Below are 19,611 nucleotides of genomic sequence, written 5' to 3'. Positions count from 1 at the left end.
AAATCTGCGACTAAGATGGGGTGCGTCCAGAGGAATCTGGGTCTGAGTCGAGTGAAATAACCTCAAATCTAAAAGTATTGGACTATCAGTCATTGATATCCCCTCCCGAATTAATATTTCATTTTCAATGTAAAATTTTATATGATTTATGCTCCTTTTGCAGCACCAACATCTAAAAACCACTTACTAGGGGGGTATATTGCTAACCAACTAATTCATAACCGCGTACTTCAGATTGGCACTTCCTTCGAATCCATTGTTTCTTTTTTTTACTCCTTGCTTTCTTCTTTTACGCTTGTATAACCAATGGCGCAAATAAATCTGGATCTCAACAAATCCTAAAATAAAACATCTAAATTTGGAACGTCTAGCAATAAAGTATGCGAGACGCGTGTTCGTCAATTCTATCAAAACATCACATTACATGTTGAAAACTCACATTTATATAAATAACAAAATCTTTTATTGTCAATAATTATTCATTGCACTGTTGAAATCTTAGAAAAATCTCTTGCAACTCATGCTCTTTTTTATAATCTCTTTACTCTTTTTCCCATTCTATTTGTATATCTTACAGGCATTTTTTATACCGCATTGCAACAATCTAATGGTTCAGTGTAAACGAATATATTATAACAACTTTTTTTAAAAAATTTAGCAATCGTCATATGAAAAGAGGGGATTCAATTCAAATTCAAATTGTAAATATTATTAATTTAATTTTTGTGGTGGTGGAGTTGAAGAACGCGGTACTTCTTTAATCAAGGCCAATGTTTTTTATGTTGAATCGAAGATTGTAAGAATATCCACAATATCCATTTTCAAAACTAACTGACTCTGCAATCCACAAGTAAATTGTCTCAAGAATTCCCTGAAAACAAATCGTGGCTGACACAGCAACAAAGTTATCTACACCAATTGATGTAAGTAGAACAGAATCTTCTTTTTGTTTGATTTTCCTGCGGTCAAGGAAATCGAACACATTTTTTATTTCGTTCTTATTGCTGTTGCATTGGTATTCTTATTGCAAAACAAACCAAAAATGCTTTACATTTGTATTGGCGCCAATTTCCTTCATACCCACCACCATAGTAACACCTCGAAATATTGACCTGAGACCCTATAAAGTATATATATTGTTGATTGTCTGAGCCAATCTATCCATGTCCCTCCGTCTGTCGAAAACACGAATACGATAGCGTTCGAACGCTTGATATTTTGCAGATAGTTCTTAGCGATGTAAGTGTTTGGGGATTGCAAATGGGCCATATCGGTTCAGATTTGAATGTAGCCCCCATGTAAACCTATCTCCAGTTTTGACTTCTTGAGCCCCTAGAGACCTCATTTTTCATCCGATATGGCTGAAATTTGGAACAGAACTTGTAAATAACTCAAATACGAACTGAGTTAATAAAGGCAAATTTTTAACGGTATCCATGGTGGTGGGTACTCAAGATTCGGCCCGGCCGAACTTAGCACGTTTTTACTTGTTTTATTTTATTTCGTTTTTAACTCACCCACCCGTTTTTAGCAACGTGCCAGAATGTGTGTTTTAACGTATCGCCAATATTTGAAGCAATATAAAGTGTCTGCCCATACCAAATATACGCGTACACATATGCCATACTTGCCAATATTTGAAGCAATATAAAGTGTCTGCCCATACCAAATATACGCGTACACATATGTCATACTTGTTTTCAATACATTTGTTGAATTCATTTTTAGGTACAGTAGGAGTTAATGAACTTTTGCAAAAGTATAATTAGATAATTATTGAGATACTCTGTATACTTTAAAATACTCATTCTAAAATTGTTTTTGGTATTGTCTTCTATGACTAATTTAAAAAAATTAAAATACATTGTGTTGTTAATTTACTTGTGGTTTATTCCAGGCAGACTGGTAAATTTGAATTTGAGTACAATGTGATAGGTTAGGTTGAGAAGAGGATGCAGATATTAATCCGCCCCATGCCTCTATGGACATACACCTAAGCCAGTAATCGGCTTGTTGTACGCTCTAAAAACTATAAAGTATCCTCTAAAAAGAACAACCTCTAGCCTTGTCTTTTCACGATCTGGATCCCCCCATAGGATTTTCGCCGTCCTACCGACCGTTTCACTGTTCCACAATGTTGCATGCGCATTCGTCGCCCACTCCCTTAACTCGGACTGCGTCCATCCGAAAGGCTTCGAGTTAACCAAGTTTATTGACGGCAGTCCTCTGGCCCTCACCGCCAAATCGTCTGCCCTTTAATTTCCCCTTATTCCATTATGGCCTGGCACCGAAACGATGCGGATTTGGATCTCCATTTAGGTATACTGTCACAAAATCCATTTGATGGATTTCTAGGTCATGCTCGATTGATAAAGCCGACATCAGTCGAATGGTTGACGATCGAACGACGGGTGAGTAGGTGTCCGAAAATCCTCCCCTGGCCGTTGGGAGCACCCTTTACGACAAGCCGAGCTTTCTTCCTGTTGTCCATTGTAATGCGAAAAACGAATCTATTGGCAATCACTTTCTTGTCATCTGGTACCATTTAATATCTGCGCTAAAAATTCGTCTTCAATTGCTGGTCGCCATTTGACACCATCTGGGGAATTCATCGCTTCGTAATAAGTTGTAGGTTCATCGGTAAAAACCGCATTAATAAATTCGCAATCCTCAAAATCGCCCATGAAGTGTATCAATCTCGTTTTGGGTGATCTCTTGTTCTCCTATTGGCATTTCACACTCGTATTGTGGTTCCAAGTCTTCTCTGACCATCGGCTCAAATGCCTATCCATAAAAGTAGTCTGCACGTCACGGCTAACGATTATATGACGTTTCGTTGGCGGCCATAAATGATATGCCTCCTACTCTTGAGAGTAACCCACCAAAATACATTCATCAGAGCGTGAATCCAATTTTTCATTTGTCTTATCCTTGGTCAAAACGTATGCCCGGATGCCAAATGTTTTCAAGTGTTTAATCAATGGAGGTTTACCTGTTCAAAGTTTTATTAGCAATTTTCCATTTAATGATCCAGTGAAGCATTGATTTCTTAAGTAATTGGCGGTATTGAGGTACTCCTGCCTATGTCAACATGCACCTACCCATTTCTAGTAACGTTCGGTTTTTCCTCTCCGACACGCCATTTTGTTGAGGTGCCGACAACCTCCGTCTTATGCCATTTTTTTTCAGGTAATCATTGAATTCTTTATATAAAAGAACGGTGCCGTTGTCCGATTGTAGAAATTTAATTTTCTTGCCAGTTAATAGTTCCGATAAACTCTCAAATTTCTAAAAAGCACTCAGGTCATCAGATATCTGCTCCAAGAAATAAACTTCGCAGTATCGAGAATAGTCGTCGATGAAAGTGCGTTCGAGTGTGAATAAACTCTCATGGGGCCACAGACATCACTACGAACCACCTCCAATAATTCACTGGAACGATTATCACTTCGACTGCTGATACTTTTTCGTGTCTGTTTCTCGCTTAAGCATGCTGTACATGTTGATAAACGTTGGCCCTTCTTAATTTCAATTCCGTGTGCGCCCTTGGTGTCGGCAAGCAATTTCAAATCATGCTCATCAAGATGACCTTAATTTCTCTTCGGCCGAATTTACTGAGTCAATCGAGTTTATAAAGTAAAGATTCTCCTCACGAGTTGCTCTGCAAACTTCATTATTACCGTCCATTACAAATGCTTCATTTTTATCGAAGTGCACCTGGTATCCCTTTTTCGTTAATTTTGAGATGGAAAGCCGTATTGTATGGGCCGACCCTCCCCCTTACCCTAATTTTCAGAAACACCAGATCTCGGAGATGGGTGGTGCGATTTAAGCGAAATTTTGTGTGCTCTCATATAGTACCCTAAAAATTAAAATTTGGTATCCAAATTTCGGACGGTGTACCTAGGGGGCTACCCCACCCTAAAACCTACCAAACATATATTTAGACCAATCACGACAATGTCGGACTCAAATAAAAGGTAATTAAGATTAGAAAACTTGTCTGATATCCAATTGCCGAACCAAGTGTTAGTCGGACAAATTTACGACCATAGCAATATGGGGCTCAAATTAAAGGTCTTTGGGAGTAAAGCACGAATCTGATATCAATATGGGGTTCAATTGGCCATTGGCCTTAAAATTGGATATAAAATTCTTTTTCTAATCGCATTTAAACTCCTTGTCGCAAAAGTCAGCATATATGTTTGGTTTGGGGTATTGGCCCTAAAAACTATAAATATTTAGTTCCACTCTCTTTAAGACCCAAATTGTCTTGGTGTGCAAATACGTCCTATTGGGTGTTGTTTTGCTTTGAGCCCCATGTTTCCATAGTCGGCAAACATGGCCGGTTTTGGGGTGTTTTGGGGGATGGGCGGCCACTCTGAGTTGGCCTTGAAAATATATATCGGATTCGTGTTCTACTCTAAAAATCCTCCTATTTGAACCTCATATAGCAATAGTCAGCAAATACTTCCTATTTGGGTGGTGTTGTGGGGGTGGGGTGGCCCTATAGACACTTTTCCGGAATATTGATATCGGATTCGTGCTTTACTCCCAAATACCTTTAATTTGAGCCCCATATTGCTATGGTCGTAAATTTGGCCCCTTTGGGGGATGTTTTTGGGGAGAGGCAGCCCCCTCAACACTTGGACCCATATTTGGAAATCATATTCGAATTCTACACTAAAATACATTTTATTTAAGCCCCATATTCCCATGTTCAGTAAATAAGTCCAGTTTGGGGGGTGTTTTGGGGTAAGGGTACTACCAAAGACCTTTTATTGCTGTGCTATTCTATCCTGATCGGCCTTCATATATTACTTGTAATTCCTTTTTGTTTTTGGTAGTATGGGGGAGGGGGATTTCCCTCTGATAATTGCTTTAATTTGTGTACAATATGTTCTCAGTCGTCCTACATGACAGTTTTGGTCCCTCGACGCTAAGACCTAAAATACCTTTTATTTGAGTCCTTTATTGTCGCGATATATATGTCCTACTGAACGGCAGGACGTGACCCAGATATATCACCATTAGATTCGAACTCTACTGTCTAAGACCTTTCTTTTAATTTCCGTATTATCCCGATCGAACTACACGTCTAATTGAAGGATATTTAGTGGATGGGCCGGTTCCAGACACTGTATACCAGATTCGTAGTCAACCCCCAAAGAACTTTCATTTGGTACCCATTTTGTGAGATTGGACATTCATGTCCGTTTTGGGAATTTTAACAGATGTGTACTCAACCAAATACCTTTCATTCAATACCCATATTGTTCCAATCGGTAAATATGTGCTGTTGAGGGGTTTTGGGAGGTGGGTAGGCCCCTCAGACACCAAGGCAAAAATTTTTATGTCAGATTCTTACTGTACTTTTAAATAGCTTTCATTTGATGCCCATTTTGCTCCAATTGGTAAATATGCCCTGCTGAGGGGTTTTAGGGGAAGGGGCCCCTTAAGACACCAAGGAATAAATGTTTATGTAAGATTCTTACTCTACTTTTAATTGGCATTAATGTATGCCACATTTGTACACTACTTATATTTGAAGTTTCGCTTAACTCAGTGCACCAATCTCCGAGATCTGGTTTTTTGAAAATTGGAGCAAGTGGACCCTCCACTTTTGAAATGAATTCTCGATCGTCTTCACATTTTTAGTTTCCGTGTGCCTGTTAAAATCACATAAACTTTCTATCGAGTAAAACTAGCAGCTTCAAATTTTTCTCAAATACTTCTTATTGGAGTGGGTCTGTTGGAATTGCAAATGAGTCAAATCCGAAAAGATTTGCCCATTAGACTTCTTCAGCACCTAGAAGGCGCATATCTTACCCGATTTAGCTAAGCTTAATATCATATCCGATTTAACTATACAAAGGCTTCTGTTATGACTTCCAACTTAAAAAACTAGATGCCTAGATTTGACTTGCTGAGAACATCCAATGAGCTTTAAATTTCAGTTTAAAATATATTAGTACAAAGAATATAACAAATCCAATCCTTGATGGAAGTTTTATAAAACTCAGCCAAGCAAACCATAATCCGATTTTACTTCAATAAAATGTTTATTCTAATACAAAATGACATTTTGGTATATTTTTTCAAATAAAAAAACAGGGAAATGGTATTAAATATGCCATCCTAACGAAGTCTTAGCCGAGTATACTAAATAACCTAGAAACCTGAATTTTTAATCTGACACCAATTGGACGTTTGTTTAGAACCGACTTCGGCGGTTTTTGCGAAACGCGACCTTTAATGTGATTAAACCCCCATTTATTTAATTTTTACAACATAAGTATAAGAATATTTTAGCAAAGCAAAAAAAAAAAAACATTTTTAAAATTTTTTTTGATGGGTCATAGAATCAAATTTTTTTCAAAAAAATTTATAAAGTAAAAAATTTTTGTACCGAAAGCAAGAAAAAATAAAACTTAACAATATTGTACTAAAGGGTGATTTTTTTGAGGTTAGGATTTTCATGCATTAGTATTTGACAGATCACGTGGGATTTCAGACATGGTGTCAAAGAGAAAGATGCTCAGTATGCTTTGACATTTTATCATGAATAGACTTACTAACGAGCAACGCTTGCAAATCATTGAATTTTATTACCAAAATCAGTGTTCGGTTCGGTGCTCACGTACACGAACATGACGAAGATCGCCACCTCCACATGAAAATGTAGTTACAAGAACAACAACAACATAACATTTGTGTTGGAGTATGAAAAATTCCAATTACCAAAAAATCTCAACTAGTGTTAACTGTTGAGATGTTCTTAAAGCGACATAAGCAAAAGCAAGTCAATTTACACAAAGCATAAGATCGATGTCATATTGAAATTTTTTAAAATTAGATTTTTTTTACTGCAGTTTTTGCTAATCTTTTTTTTTTTTTTTTAAGAGAAATACTTTAAATCTGAATTGCTCTAACATAAATAGTTTTTAAAGCGATAAAACCGAACGGAAATGATAAGTCTGTGTCAGTAATTATCCTCTTAATACAATCTATGTATCTTAGATGTATTACAATAGTCAAAATGGTGCAACTCAATTAGTTGCTTTTGTTTTGCACACCTGAAAATTGACCATTATTGAACAAACCTTCATTTATATAAAAATATAGGTCTTAAACCCCGATTAAATATAGGGCTTTTAACGCTTATAGTAGGTCAAGTAAAATAGTTATGAAACTTTGCATTCGCATAATGCATTAATAGAATTTTATGACTGTTTTTACCAATATGAAAACGCGTTGCTTTTGTTTTACACGACACTGTATATGTTCGTTAAATTTGGACTAATATTGCAATAATGTGGTCATATCTTAACCGATTCTATCGAAATTTGGCAGATATGACTTTCTCTTGACTCTCGACATTACTTTATACAACACTTTCCTCGACGACCTCGACCGACTACAAAAATATCTAAGAAGTTTTTTTCGAAATCGGTTCAGATTTAGATAAAGCTTCTATATATATGTTCATCCGATTTTGAGAAATATTGCAAAAAGTGCTCATTTGCTAACCGATGCTCTCGAAATTTGGCAGGAAGGTTTTTTCTATGACTCTTAGTATTACTGGTGAATTTCATAGAAATGGGGTCAGATTTAGTTATAGATATGGTGCATATGTAGGTCCGACACGGACACATTATTTAGAGCTGGCAAAATATCGATGGTACTATCGATATTTAATTTTTTTTTTTTTTTCGATATTTAGATTGTTATTTTTTTTCGGGATTTTGACAAAGTTCCGTCATTTGCAAAATTAAATTAATTTCAATTAAAAGACTTTAAAAAAAAAAAAAATTTTAATTGAAAATTGAAATTCTAACAGAGAATTTTTTGGAAATATGCAAGTGTTCATATTTCATACTATCTGGCGAGGTGCGCTTCGCTACTCCTTAAAATGTCTTTTTGAAAATATATTCAGATATTCAATACATTATTAGCTTTGTGTCCATACCAAATTAACATTAATTGTTATGAATTTAGTGATTTTTCTACTCATCAACTACTAATAACAAAACCACGTGGGATACAAAGACCAACAGGTGCTTCTAGCGTTGTTGTTGTAGCAGTGAGTTGTGGTCATCTTTACGTCTTCAAATGCAAATTATGCCCATGCACATTCCACTTAGGAACAGGGGCAAACTTCTCACATATCAATGAGTGCAGTCCGATTCACTAGAAGGCGTAATTCTTATCCGATTTGGCTGAAATTGTGTATGAAGTGTTTTGTTATGACTCCCAACAAAAGTGTAAGGGCAAGAAAGAAGCCATCAGGAGTTTGGTCTTTTTTTCTAAAAACCAAGGATGGAAAAAGCGCTAATTGCCGTATGTGTTCAAAGATATATATAAAACTAGGGGCAATACATCAAATCTGTATGACCATCTAAAAAGGTCTCACCCAACATTCCGGAATAATCCAAGGCGTCTTTAGATGAGCCAAATGCTCATCTTTGAACAGCAATAAACACTCTGGTAAGCAAGTGCCTGGCAACAAATGTGAAAAGAAAAAAGGGGAATATACTCGTACTTAGTCCCTGAAAGAATGTTTTATAATTTCGCTTTTCTAACCTAGCACTGGAATTGCATTTCGCTAGTATGCAAACTCATATGTACAACTCTCTGCATATTTCACAAAAACGCGACGAACATTTTTCACATTTGAACTGCTTGGAGGCGTCCTGATGATTACTCATTATGTGCTGGTTCAACTGCAATTGCAAAAGGCATTAAAATACTATTGCGGACTCGTGTACTCGCTTGGACTTGCATGTAACCGAAGATTTTCCTTGAGGGCAAGGGTTTTGGACACTCATTGCAAGCTAATTCATTGATCCTCTTTTGGGCCGATGTTATGTGGTACTTTAGGTTAACTTTCTGGGGATAGAAGTTACCGCAAAAATCACTGCTTGGAAGCAGTATGTTTGAACTTGTGCCTCTAAGTTCCTTCAGGCAGACAGGCCACTTTTAACTTTTCCTAAGACGCTTGCTTGATGGTTCGGTCAACTTGTCTATATTTATTCGAACTCTTTTTATTTTCTTCCTTTTTTATTTAGCAGAAACTAGGAACTTGAGACTAAAATTTATGTTTTTTTTTTTTGCTTTAAAGTTACTGAAATTAACGATAGCATCGATATTTATCGACATTATAAAAAATATGGAAAATATCGATAGTTTGCCAGCTCTAATATAATCTCGACTTTGACACCTCTTCAGTGTTGCCTTTTATGTGGTCCCTGTTTAGCGGGGACACGCACATCTTATACTTTGTCAATAAAATCTGCCTAATTGAAACTGATGCGGCTGCTGCTGCAGCCAGATAGTATTTGAATCGCCTTGTCGTATCTAACATCATAGACACTTAGTATTTAAACAAGAGCCGGTTCCACCCGAATAGCCACTCATTTAGACTCTCCACTCGGTGCCGCTGATTGTCCGCGACTGCAGTTGCAGCTGCTCCGTATAGAGCATTCCACTATCCGCAACCTGTGGACACGCCCGGTAGCTCCCAGCTAAGCCTCTCGCGATAACGAAGAACACCACACAGCCTGGAGCTCATACCTATCCCATGCCGGACGGAGATATCGAGAATTTTGATTTTGATGACAATTTTGATGCAAAAGCGTTATGTAAGGTTAAGACTCGTTAAATTAGGTAAGGTTGAAAAGCGGGTGAGGATATTAATCCGCCCCGGAATTCCGTGCTGCTTAAAAAATCCCTAACTGTTTTCGCTACCACGCCCCTAAGTTGATGTTTGGTATTGTGTCCCCACCTAAGTGCCAGTGTATGTAAGCCGCGAAAGCCGGACAATGACATAGGAAATGCTCCAACATCTCATCATCTTCCCCGCTTGCCCTCCACATGCTATCACTTGCCGCACTTGCATAAGTGAGATCGTAGTCCTATGTGTCCCGTTTTGATATCGAAAGCTATACTGACCTCTTTCTTACTTCCATTCAGTAATACTTACTTACTTTACTTTAATTGGCTATGACAGAATATTTGTTCCACTAGCCGAACGTAGAATAGCGTTCCAAGCGCCTCGATCTTCTGCGCTCATTCTAAAATCTCTGGCACCAAGTTTCGAGGTGTCTCCCACAACTTGATCTTTCCATCGGGCTTTTGGTCTTCCCGGTTTGCGTGTACCACCGTGTTTGCCTTCAAAAGACTTCTTTGCTGGAGCTTCTTCATCCATTCGCCTATATTCTCCGTTAACGCAAACTGGTCCATATATTTTACGAAGAATCTTTCTCTCAAATACTCCATGCACTGTCTCATCTGCTTTCACAAGTACCCACCTTAAGCTCTGATCTTTGTTATGGTTACTCGTTAATACGAGAGCTTAGCTGAGAGCAGTTTGGCGCTACCACAGGTTGCAGATGGTGGAAAGCTCCAGACGGGGTAGCAGTTGTTGTTGTTGTAGCCACATTTTCATGTGGATGTAGCAATCTTCATCAAGCTCGTCAAGTAGCAGTAAATACGGAATGCCAATGATACTCAATACGGTAAGGCAAGAACGAGCTTGCTCAACTATTGAGGAGGATCGCTACCTCCACATAAAAGTGTGGCTACAACAACAATATTAATGTCTCCTAGTACTAAGCGATTGTAGCTGGACTACGGGCGACTTTTGTAGTCATATAACATGGGGCACAACTATCAAGCTGCAGTATATACACGTTATAAAGCTCTATCTCGGTAGTTCCGGACTTGACTACTACCCCGCTACTATAACATGTGACTGCGTTTGGTTCCCGATCACGGGATAAGTATGAGCATCACACAGGCTAGAACTTTGAGCTACAATCTGTGTGGTGTTCTTCGTTATTACGTGAAGTTTAGCTGGGAGCTACCGGGCGCGTCCACAGTTTGCGGATTATGGAATACTTCATACGGAATTACTGTTGATATTTTTATTAAATTTTATCAAAATCGGTTCAAACTTATATTTAGTTTCCATATACATACATACATCGCCCTATTTGCACATATAAAGCCGTAGTCATTACAATTTTAAACACATTTCCTCGAAATTTCATACGGTTTGTTTTATAACCAATCTGAAAGCTTCCGACTTCGGTGGAAATTAGGTGAAATTTCGGTTCAAAATTAGATATTGCTCCCAATTTCCATTGATAGGGTAAGTATTGGGTATTATATACTCGGCACCGTCCGACTTTCAGCTTTCCTTTACATGTTTTATTTTAGAATATTGATTCAACGCCAATTTGTTTTGACCCTACTTTTACGAAAAAGTAGGGTCAAAACATTCCACTGTTCATTAGTGGAATGCTCATGGGCAAAATTTGCATTTGCATTTGCTTTCATTATTATAAAATGACTATCGCGCTTGTCTACTCACGCCTGTTCACTATCTTTAACTTAAAAATTATTTGATGTACAAATTCCCAAGTTCAGCTAAAATACACAGGGATCGACTAAGCAACATTCCCGACCTAGAACTGCTCCCCCCACTTATTAGCGACTATAATAACTACAATCACAACCATTAGAACTTACCCTTGTATCCAAGACAAAATTGCATTGATCAAAATAATTATGTATAACAGTTAACGTGGTTTTTAGAATAGTGTTATACATATGTTTTTGCTTGTAAGACTTGCTACTGCCTAAATCACAATAGGCAATTTTGTATTCTTGATGCGCAAATGCATCAGTTGCATCATTTTGTATTTTTAATCACATTAGTTTTTATACAAAATTTACTCCATTGGCCTTCATACATTTTTATACTGAAAGTAAACTTATTTTCTTAATCAAATTATTTGTTTTAATTAATTTTTTAAAACAAAGTTTATACATTTTTTTTTTTTTTTATTTTCACAGGCGATGCCTTCTGCTGTAGGTGGTGCCGGTGGACATGGGTCGGGTGGTCATAATTCCAATATACCCAGCAACGAGGAATGCGGCATACGGGATGTTTGGAAACATAATCTAGAGGAGGAATTTCGTACCATACGCAAAGTGGTGCAAAAGTATCACTATGTTGCCATGGACACGGAATTTCCCGGTGTGGTAGCACGTCCAGTGGGTGAATTTCGTTCAACCTCAGACTACCACTATCAATTATTGCGCTGTAATGTTGATTTGCTGCGCATCATACAATTGGGATTGACATTTATGGATGATGAGGGCAAAACACCACCTGGCTATAGTACATGGCAATTTAATTTCAAATTTAATTTGAGGTAAATATATACAATAGGGTGGGTCAAGAACAAAGCGGTTGGTAAATCGTCTTGTATGACAAATTCTAAAAAAATTTCTTAAGTTATCATAACTCTAAAATTAAACTTTCTGTTTTTAACCCATTAACGTCTGACCCTCGATTCCCAAATGTCCGATTTTGACGAAATTTCATATATTCATTATTTAGAGTATTTCTGTTGGCGTAGTATTTTCTCAAATTTGTTTAACAATTTTTTTTTTATGCCCTCCACCATAGGATGGGGTTATACTAATTTCGTCATTCTGTTTGTAACACCTCGAAGAATATATATACCCCATAAAGTATATATATTCTTGATCTTAATGACATTATAAGTCGATCTTGTAATGGCCGTCCGTCTGTCTGTCGAAAGCACGCTAACATTCGAAGAAGTAAAGCTCGGCGCTTGAGATTTTGCACAAATACTTTTTATTAGAGTAGCTCGGTTGGGATTGTAAATGGGCCAAATCGCTCCATGTTTTGCTATAGCTGCCATAAGAGCCGATCTTGGGTCTTAGCTTCTTGAGCCTCAAGAAAGCGCAATTCTCGTCCGATTTGACTGAAATTTTCCACGAAATGTTTTGATATCACTTTGTAGGACTGCCACAATTCAAATTAAAAGAATATTCTCCGAACTTCGTGTTTCAATCTTAACAATTCAAACAAAACTGGAAATTTTATTTCAATACATAAAAAGTATTTTTTACAATAAATCCAAAGGCTCCTTAGACTATATTATTTTAAAAACTAACAAAGTAAAATACAGTACAAATATTGTGGAGATGTAGTCACCACAACCAACAACTGTGCTATGTATGGTTCAAATCGCTTCATAACCTAATATAGCTGCCATATTAACCGATCTGGGATCTTGACTTCTTCAGCCTCTAGAAGGCGCAGTTATTATCTCCCATGAACTTAAACATACATGTGAAATATGGTCTGAATCGATCTACAGCTCGATACAGGTCCCATATAAACCGATCTTCCTATTTTGCTTCTTGAGCCCCTACAAAATGCAATTCTTACCCGAATGGACTGAAATATTACACAATGACTTCTACAATGTTTAGCATTCAATTTATTTATGGTCTGAATCGGACTACAACTTGATTTAGCTCCAATAGCATAACATTCCTTACTCATTATTCTTTGTTTGCCTAAAAAGAGATACCGCGCAAAGAACTCGACACATGCTATCCATGGTGGAGGGTATAAAGGATTCGGCCCGGCCGATTTAAGCACGCTCTTATTTCGATTTTTATTTTAATTTTCGATTTGTTGAGGTTATAGTTGACTTTTTTATATGGCTTTTTAGGTAGTTTCGGCTTTTTTAGGTCAGGAAAAACAGAAGTAATTTTGATGGTTTTATTCAATTTATTTTCAATATTTCGGTTAACTCCGTCTAACCGATAGCAGAGAAGATCAAGAGATGGCGCGAACGAAGCTGACAACACTAATAGACGATCATTGGCGAAAGACTCGAATGAGCAGCAAAGACAAATATGTAGCGGACACAGTGGTACAGACGAAACATATTTAAGGCTTACTTATTCAAAGTGCAGATAAAGGGGGCAAAACGGTCGCCATGAACAAAACGATGACGATACAAAGTTGAAGGGAATTCTATACGATTAAAAATAGATGCTTTCTCAAGATTTCAAACGAAAAATAATAAACTTGTCTGATTAATATTCAGGAGAAAAGCAAATTGACGAGCAGAGCTGCGTTGGCCCCTAGGATCTATGGACTAACAAAAATCCATAAAGAGGGTACACCATTAAAACCAATTTGCTTATCAATTAATTCGCCATCTTATAACTTATGCAAGTACATAATAAATTTTGTAAAACATATAACTATGGTCCCTAAGTACAATGTGAAAGACGCCTTAGATTTTAAAGCAAAAATTAGAAACAAGTTCTGCACTAAATTTATTTGGTTTTGATATAATTCATACAATCGGATATTGTCCGGCTGCAGACCATAGGGTAGGTAATCTGTTTCTATTATAAATAGAACACAAAAACCCGTTTTTTGCTTTGTAATAGCGTTTGACTAGTTTCCTAGATCGCGATTTCGTTTGGAACCACGTCGGTAGGATTTGTCAAAAAGATATGTCTTCTAGGTTAAAACTATGCTCTTAAGAGTATTTTCATTTGTAGCGCAGCAAGAAAGAAAAATACTCTACTTCATATGTTTCTACCAAATGAAGACATCCAACTATTACAAACAAACACGCTTGCCCAACTGCTACTCTAAGCAATCGTTGATTACCATAAGTGTAGGTTTTCAATGTAAGCATATTTGTAGCCTACACTTTCTTCGCTATCATAAGAAGAACGGAAGTGAACAGAACTCTACAAGCTTTACACTCCTACAATCCCCAGATACAGTTCACAAAGGAAGAAGAACATGCAGATACGGTACTGCCGAGATGGAGCTAAACAACGTGTACATACCGCCGGTTGGTAGCTGTGTCCCGATTAATGGCCAAGCTTTTAACCCCGACAAAAGTGGATTACTATCTGGCCATAATCGTCTGGTTCTAGGGGACTTTAATGCGCATCACACTTCATGGCATTCTCTCCTAGGTAACGACCTGCGTGGCATAGCTTTGGCAGAACAGATTGAAGCTCCACGTTCTGCAAGGTGAATGAGGATGCCCCACTAGGATTACGAGGAGGTCAGACATTTTCATTGCATCCCCTGATCTCCTAAGTGACGAATTCTGGCAAGCCGTCATCTCTTTGGGGTCAGACCACCTCCCCCATAAATTCTTACCATCGAGCGACCACCCGACTTCATAACCTCTGAGCGCCGGACATTTATCAATCAGAAGAAGGCCGATTGGGCTGGCTTCAGAGAGTATACCAATCGCCGCTTCAGTGAACTGCCACCCCCCTCAAATGTGCTAGTGGCTGAGAGGAAATTCGAGACATCATTAACGCAGCAGCCGCTCGCTTTATTTCAGCCGGTCGAATACCCAAAGTGCGGCTCAATTTCTCGGCGCAGGTAGTGGTACTCGCAGACGAGCGGGTTGGATTCGTGTTATCAACCCCACTAACCCCAGAATCAGCGAGCTGAATCTGCAAATAAACAGGGTAGTCAACGCACATAAACGGAATTTGTGGCACGAACACTTGGAGCAATGTAACTTAGGCATCGGTTTAGGCAAGCTGTGGTCTAATGTTAAGTCGCTTTCGAACCCCGGTAGACGGTATGACAGGACCTCAGACACTTTTGGCAAAATAACCGTGACTGATCCGAAGGGATGCGCCAGGTTGTTCAACCGTCAATTTATTGTGCATCCGAGAGTGACAGGGCAAGGAGGAGAGCCATTCGCCGTATTCGTGGTCTCCGAGCCGATGAACAGCCATCACAATTTACCGTGGGCGAAGTTATGAATGTCATCCGTGGCGCCAAATCATCTAAGGCGTTGGGCCCCGACGGAATCTCTACATTGATGTTGAAGAATCTGGATTCACCTGGAGTTGAGTACCTTACTACTGTCCTCAACCTGCCTTTGAACACTTTTATAGTTCCCGATGTTGTTGTTGTGGCACTGAGGCGGCAGCCCTTGCCGATGAAGAACTCCATCGGGTCAATCCGGTACGTATAACCGGCTACCATGGGATTGTCTGGCAAATGGGCAGAGTGATTCCGCTACTGAAGCCTGGAAAGGGCTTCTCTCACTAGTAGCAAAGATGCTTGAGTCATCACTCCTTCCGAGCCTCGTAGGAGAATTTCCATTCGCCGAACATCAACATGAATTTTGAAGACTGCATAGCACAACAACAGCTTTGCATGTCATCATCGCACACATTTGCCAGGCCATGTGATAGGACGATTCTCGTGGCACTGGACCTATCGAAGCCATTCGACACTGAGGACATCATGGCATCAGACCTCCCACCCATTGTTGACCTCTGCGATAGGTTGAACGTCTACCTCAACGAACTTGCCTCATTTTCGCTGCAAGAAATCTGAAGATATATGCCACCAAATCTTCAGCCACATTGTTCACTACAAATACGCGTGAGGTGAATACTGAGCTGACTGTGATAGTCGATAGAGAAATGAATCCGACCATCAAGTGTCCCAAAATACTTGGCGTCACATTTGACAGCTCTTACACATTCTCCCCACATGCCACAGTAACTTGCGATAAAGTCAAAAGTAGAAACAAGGTCCTCAAATCACTTGCTGTCAGCACTTGGGGGTGCAGACAAAGAAACTTTGTTGACCACGTACAAAGCAATTGGCCGGTCCGTGGTAAGTTATGTAGCGCCAACTTTATGACACGCAGTGGAATCGAACTGCGACGGACTGTCTCCTCAGTTCTTATGTGGACCACCTCCATCAGGAGACAAAGATACTACCAGTGCGAAGCGAACTACATGCTGTCTAAGCAATACCTTTGAGACCATCCAAACCATCATCTTGTGGATAGATATCCACCGTCCAGAAGCCTTAAGGTAGATCTACATGATATAGAGCGTGAGGTTCAGCGCTCCAAGAGAGAACCTCTAGATCAAGCGGCATATCAAGCAGGTCTAGATAACATTCATGAGACACGGTAGCAGATGCGGTAAATGGCTACCGGGTGAATGTAGTCCTTGGAGAACGACCGCCTCCCATTGCACCTGAAGAAATTGACCTCCGCCGCAAACCAAAGTAGTTCTGGCTCAATTACGTTCCGGCAGATGCAGCCGCCTCAACTCATACAGAGCAAGGATTAATGCCGACGTGCAAGATGTATGTCCCGATTGTAACCAGGGACCGCACGATACACGTCACCTGTTTAACTGCCCGGCCACACCCACTCGACTCAGACACATATCCCTGTGGACGCACCCCATCTTAGTCGCAGAGTTCCTGAGTCTTGACACTCAACAGAATCAAGCAGACGAAAGATAGAACACAACAAACTGCTACACCAACAACAACAAGAAGGAAAATTGTTATATCTTGACAGTATGATTCACAGTTGTGAAAATGTATTGAAAACGGGTTGGTATAAGAAATCTACTGCCTCGGGACGTTTAATCAATTTTGTTTTTTCAAAACACCATAAACGGATTATAATAAATACCACAACAAAATTCATCAAAAGATTCTTAAATATTAGTGACCCAGATTTCCACGCGCACAATGAAGCAAGAATCAAAACCATTTTACACAACAACGATTTTCCTTCGCACACCATTAATAGACTAATACACAAAGGCAAACAAAAACTGCCAACAACTCTGACAGAATTGGGAACAGCGGTACAAAAATCTACAAAACCGTAACGTGTATAGAAGGTTTTTCGGAAGGGTTGGACCAGTCGAATATATATACAACAAGGAAAAGTACCAGCTGACCATGAAGACAAATAGGACGGTTAATGTCTTGTTCAGTAGAACCAAATCTAAGAAGGAAGACAAATCAAATGTGGTGACAAGACCAACACTACGATGACGAAATTAAAAACTCATCTTTCCTTGCATATGTCAGACCAGTAAGCTACGAACAAACCACTTGAACAAAAAACAACAATTGCTGCCCACTGCATTGACTGGTCTAAGCCTAACTGCAACAACATGCAGATTCTCACACAAGAAAACCACTACAGACGCAGATTTACGCTCGAGATGCTGCACTTCATTAATATCCCTTCTAATGAGAGAATTAACTACAAAAGACACCTAGACAATTGGGCTTAAGTATAACGCCATATTGTCAATAAGTATAGAAACGTACTAACAGTTGACAGCAGAAAGTGAAGCGAAGACCGCCTCCTTTCAGTGTAACCCATCAATTAAGTGTAAATAATATTGAGTTTTTTTTCTCTTTGTAATTTTTCAACAATCAGCCTCGTAAACGGTTAAACGGAGTCAGCCAAAATATTGGATATAAATTGAAAACCATCAAAACTACTTGTGTTTTTCCCGAACTAAAAAACCGAAACCGTTGTATTTCCAGAGCCACCATATTTTTACAACAACAAAAATCCTTTTCTTAATATTTTATAAAGAGGAGTTTATTGACTTTGACATAAAATCGCACCTGCTGTCAAAATTAGTAGGCTTATCAAACCACCAAATTCAACAAGACACTAAAACGGTTTCCAGAATACAAAAAAAAAAATGCCGACAAGCCAATTTTCCCACAAAACATGACTTTATATGACGAGCATTTTTTTTTTTAATTAGTAACCCGAGCTAGAATTTTTCTAAGACAGCTCTATTCTTGGGTATTTTTTAAAGCAAATCTCTAAAAAACGCGACAGCCGTTTTGATTTTGATACCCATAGTTTTTGGGCAAAACTCCTTTGCCCAGTTTGTCGTAGATTATGATTATGACAACCGCCAAAGAATTGAACCACCCTAATATGCAATTCATATATGTAGATATATTTACGCCTAATTTCATTTCTATTTCAGCGAGGATATGTATGCCCAGGATTCCATAGATCTATTGCAAAATTCGGGCATACAATTTAAAAAGCATGAGGAGGATGGCATCGATCCTTTGGATTTCGCCGAACTCTTAATGTCTTCGGGCATAGTTTTGGTTGACAACATCAAATGGCTATGTTTCCATTCGGGCTATGATTTTGGCTATTTACTGAAATTGTTAACAGATCAAAATCTACCCGCAGATGAAAGTGAATTTTTCGATTTGCTACACATTTACTTTCCCAACATCTATGACATTAAGTATTTGATGAAATCATGTAAAAATCTCAAAGGTGGCCTCCAAGAGGTGGCCGATCAACTGGAATTACGTCGTGTGGGACCACAACATCAGGCCGGTTCCGATGCTCTGCTCACGGGAATGGCATTCTTTAAAATGCGTGAGGTATATAATGAAAATAATAACTTTCCAATAGAGCCCACATCAACATTTTTAGATTATGCTTTGGAATGTAATAACAACAATATTTAGGTTTTTAGTTGCATATCATATTCATGCATTAATTTGTCATCAGCCGAAAGTCATCACCTCTTGTCATCAGTCTTAGAATTTAACAAAGTTTTAAGATAGCGATAGACTTTCTATGGCCCACTGCTCATTTTTTCATATATTTCTAAATTTGTTGTTTCTAATATTTTTAAGTTTATCCTTGAAATTTCAAGGCAAATATTGTTTTCTTTGAAAACTGCTTAAATCATTTTCACTATGAATTTCGATACGAAATAGTATTTTAGGGTACGGGTTCTGTATCTCAAAAAATCTAGATTTGAAATCACAAAGGGAATGTCATTGGTTTGAGCTGCACAGTCAAGCTTTTAGTGCTTATCACCTTAGTGGTGCTAAGCTTTGTAAAAATTCCTTCAACAGAACTTGGCCTTATGAAATGTTGACTTTTGGGAAAAGTT

General features: G+C 38.5%; 1 protein-coding gene across 4 annotated transcripts in view; it reads left to right on the top strand.

The window, feature by feature from the left end:
• The window catches only part of LOC106093004 (CCR4-NOT transcription complex subunit 7), a 64,396-nt gene that overhangs the window by 14,798 nt on the left and 29,987 nt on the right, over positions 1-19,611 (top strand). For 2 of the 4 annotated variants that reach the window (XM_059370972.1, XM_059370971.1), the window contains 2 exons: positions 11,860-12,221; positions 18,673-19,090. In XM_059370972.1, the coding sequence (XP_059226955.1) occupies positions 11,860-12,221; positions 18,673-19,090 (780 nt within the window). Of the gene's footprint in view, positions 1-577; positions 924-11,441; positions 11,626-11,859; positions 12,222-18,672; positions 19,091-19,611 lie in introns of those variants that run through there. The other 2 variants (XM_059370973.1, XM_059370970.1) reach the window with 2 other exon arrangements.

This window comes from Stomoxys calcitrans, chromosome 1 (assembly GCF_963082655.1).
Source record: "Stomoxys calcitrans chromosome 1, idStoCalc2.1, whole genome shotgun sequence".
NCBI classification, from domain to species: domain Eukaryota; kingdom Metazoa; phylum Arthropoda; class Insecta; order Diptera; family Muscidae; genus Stomoxys; species Stomoxys calcitrans.
This window is presented reverse-complemented; position numbering and strand designations above follow the sequence as displayed.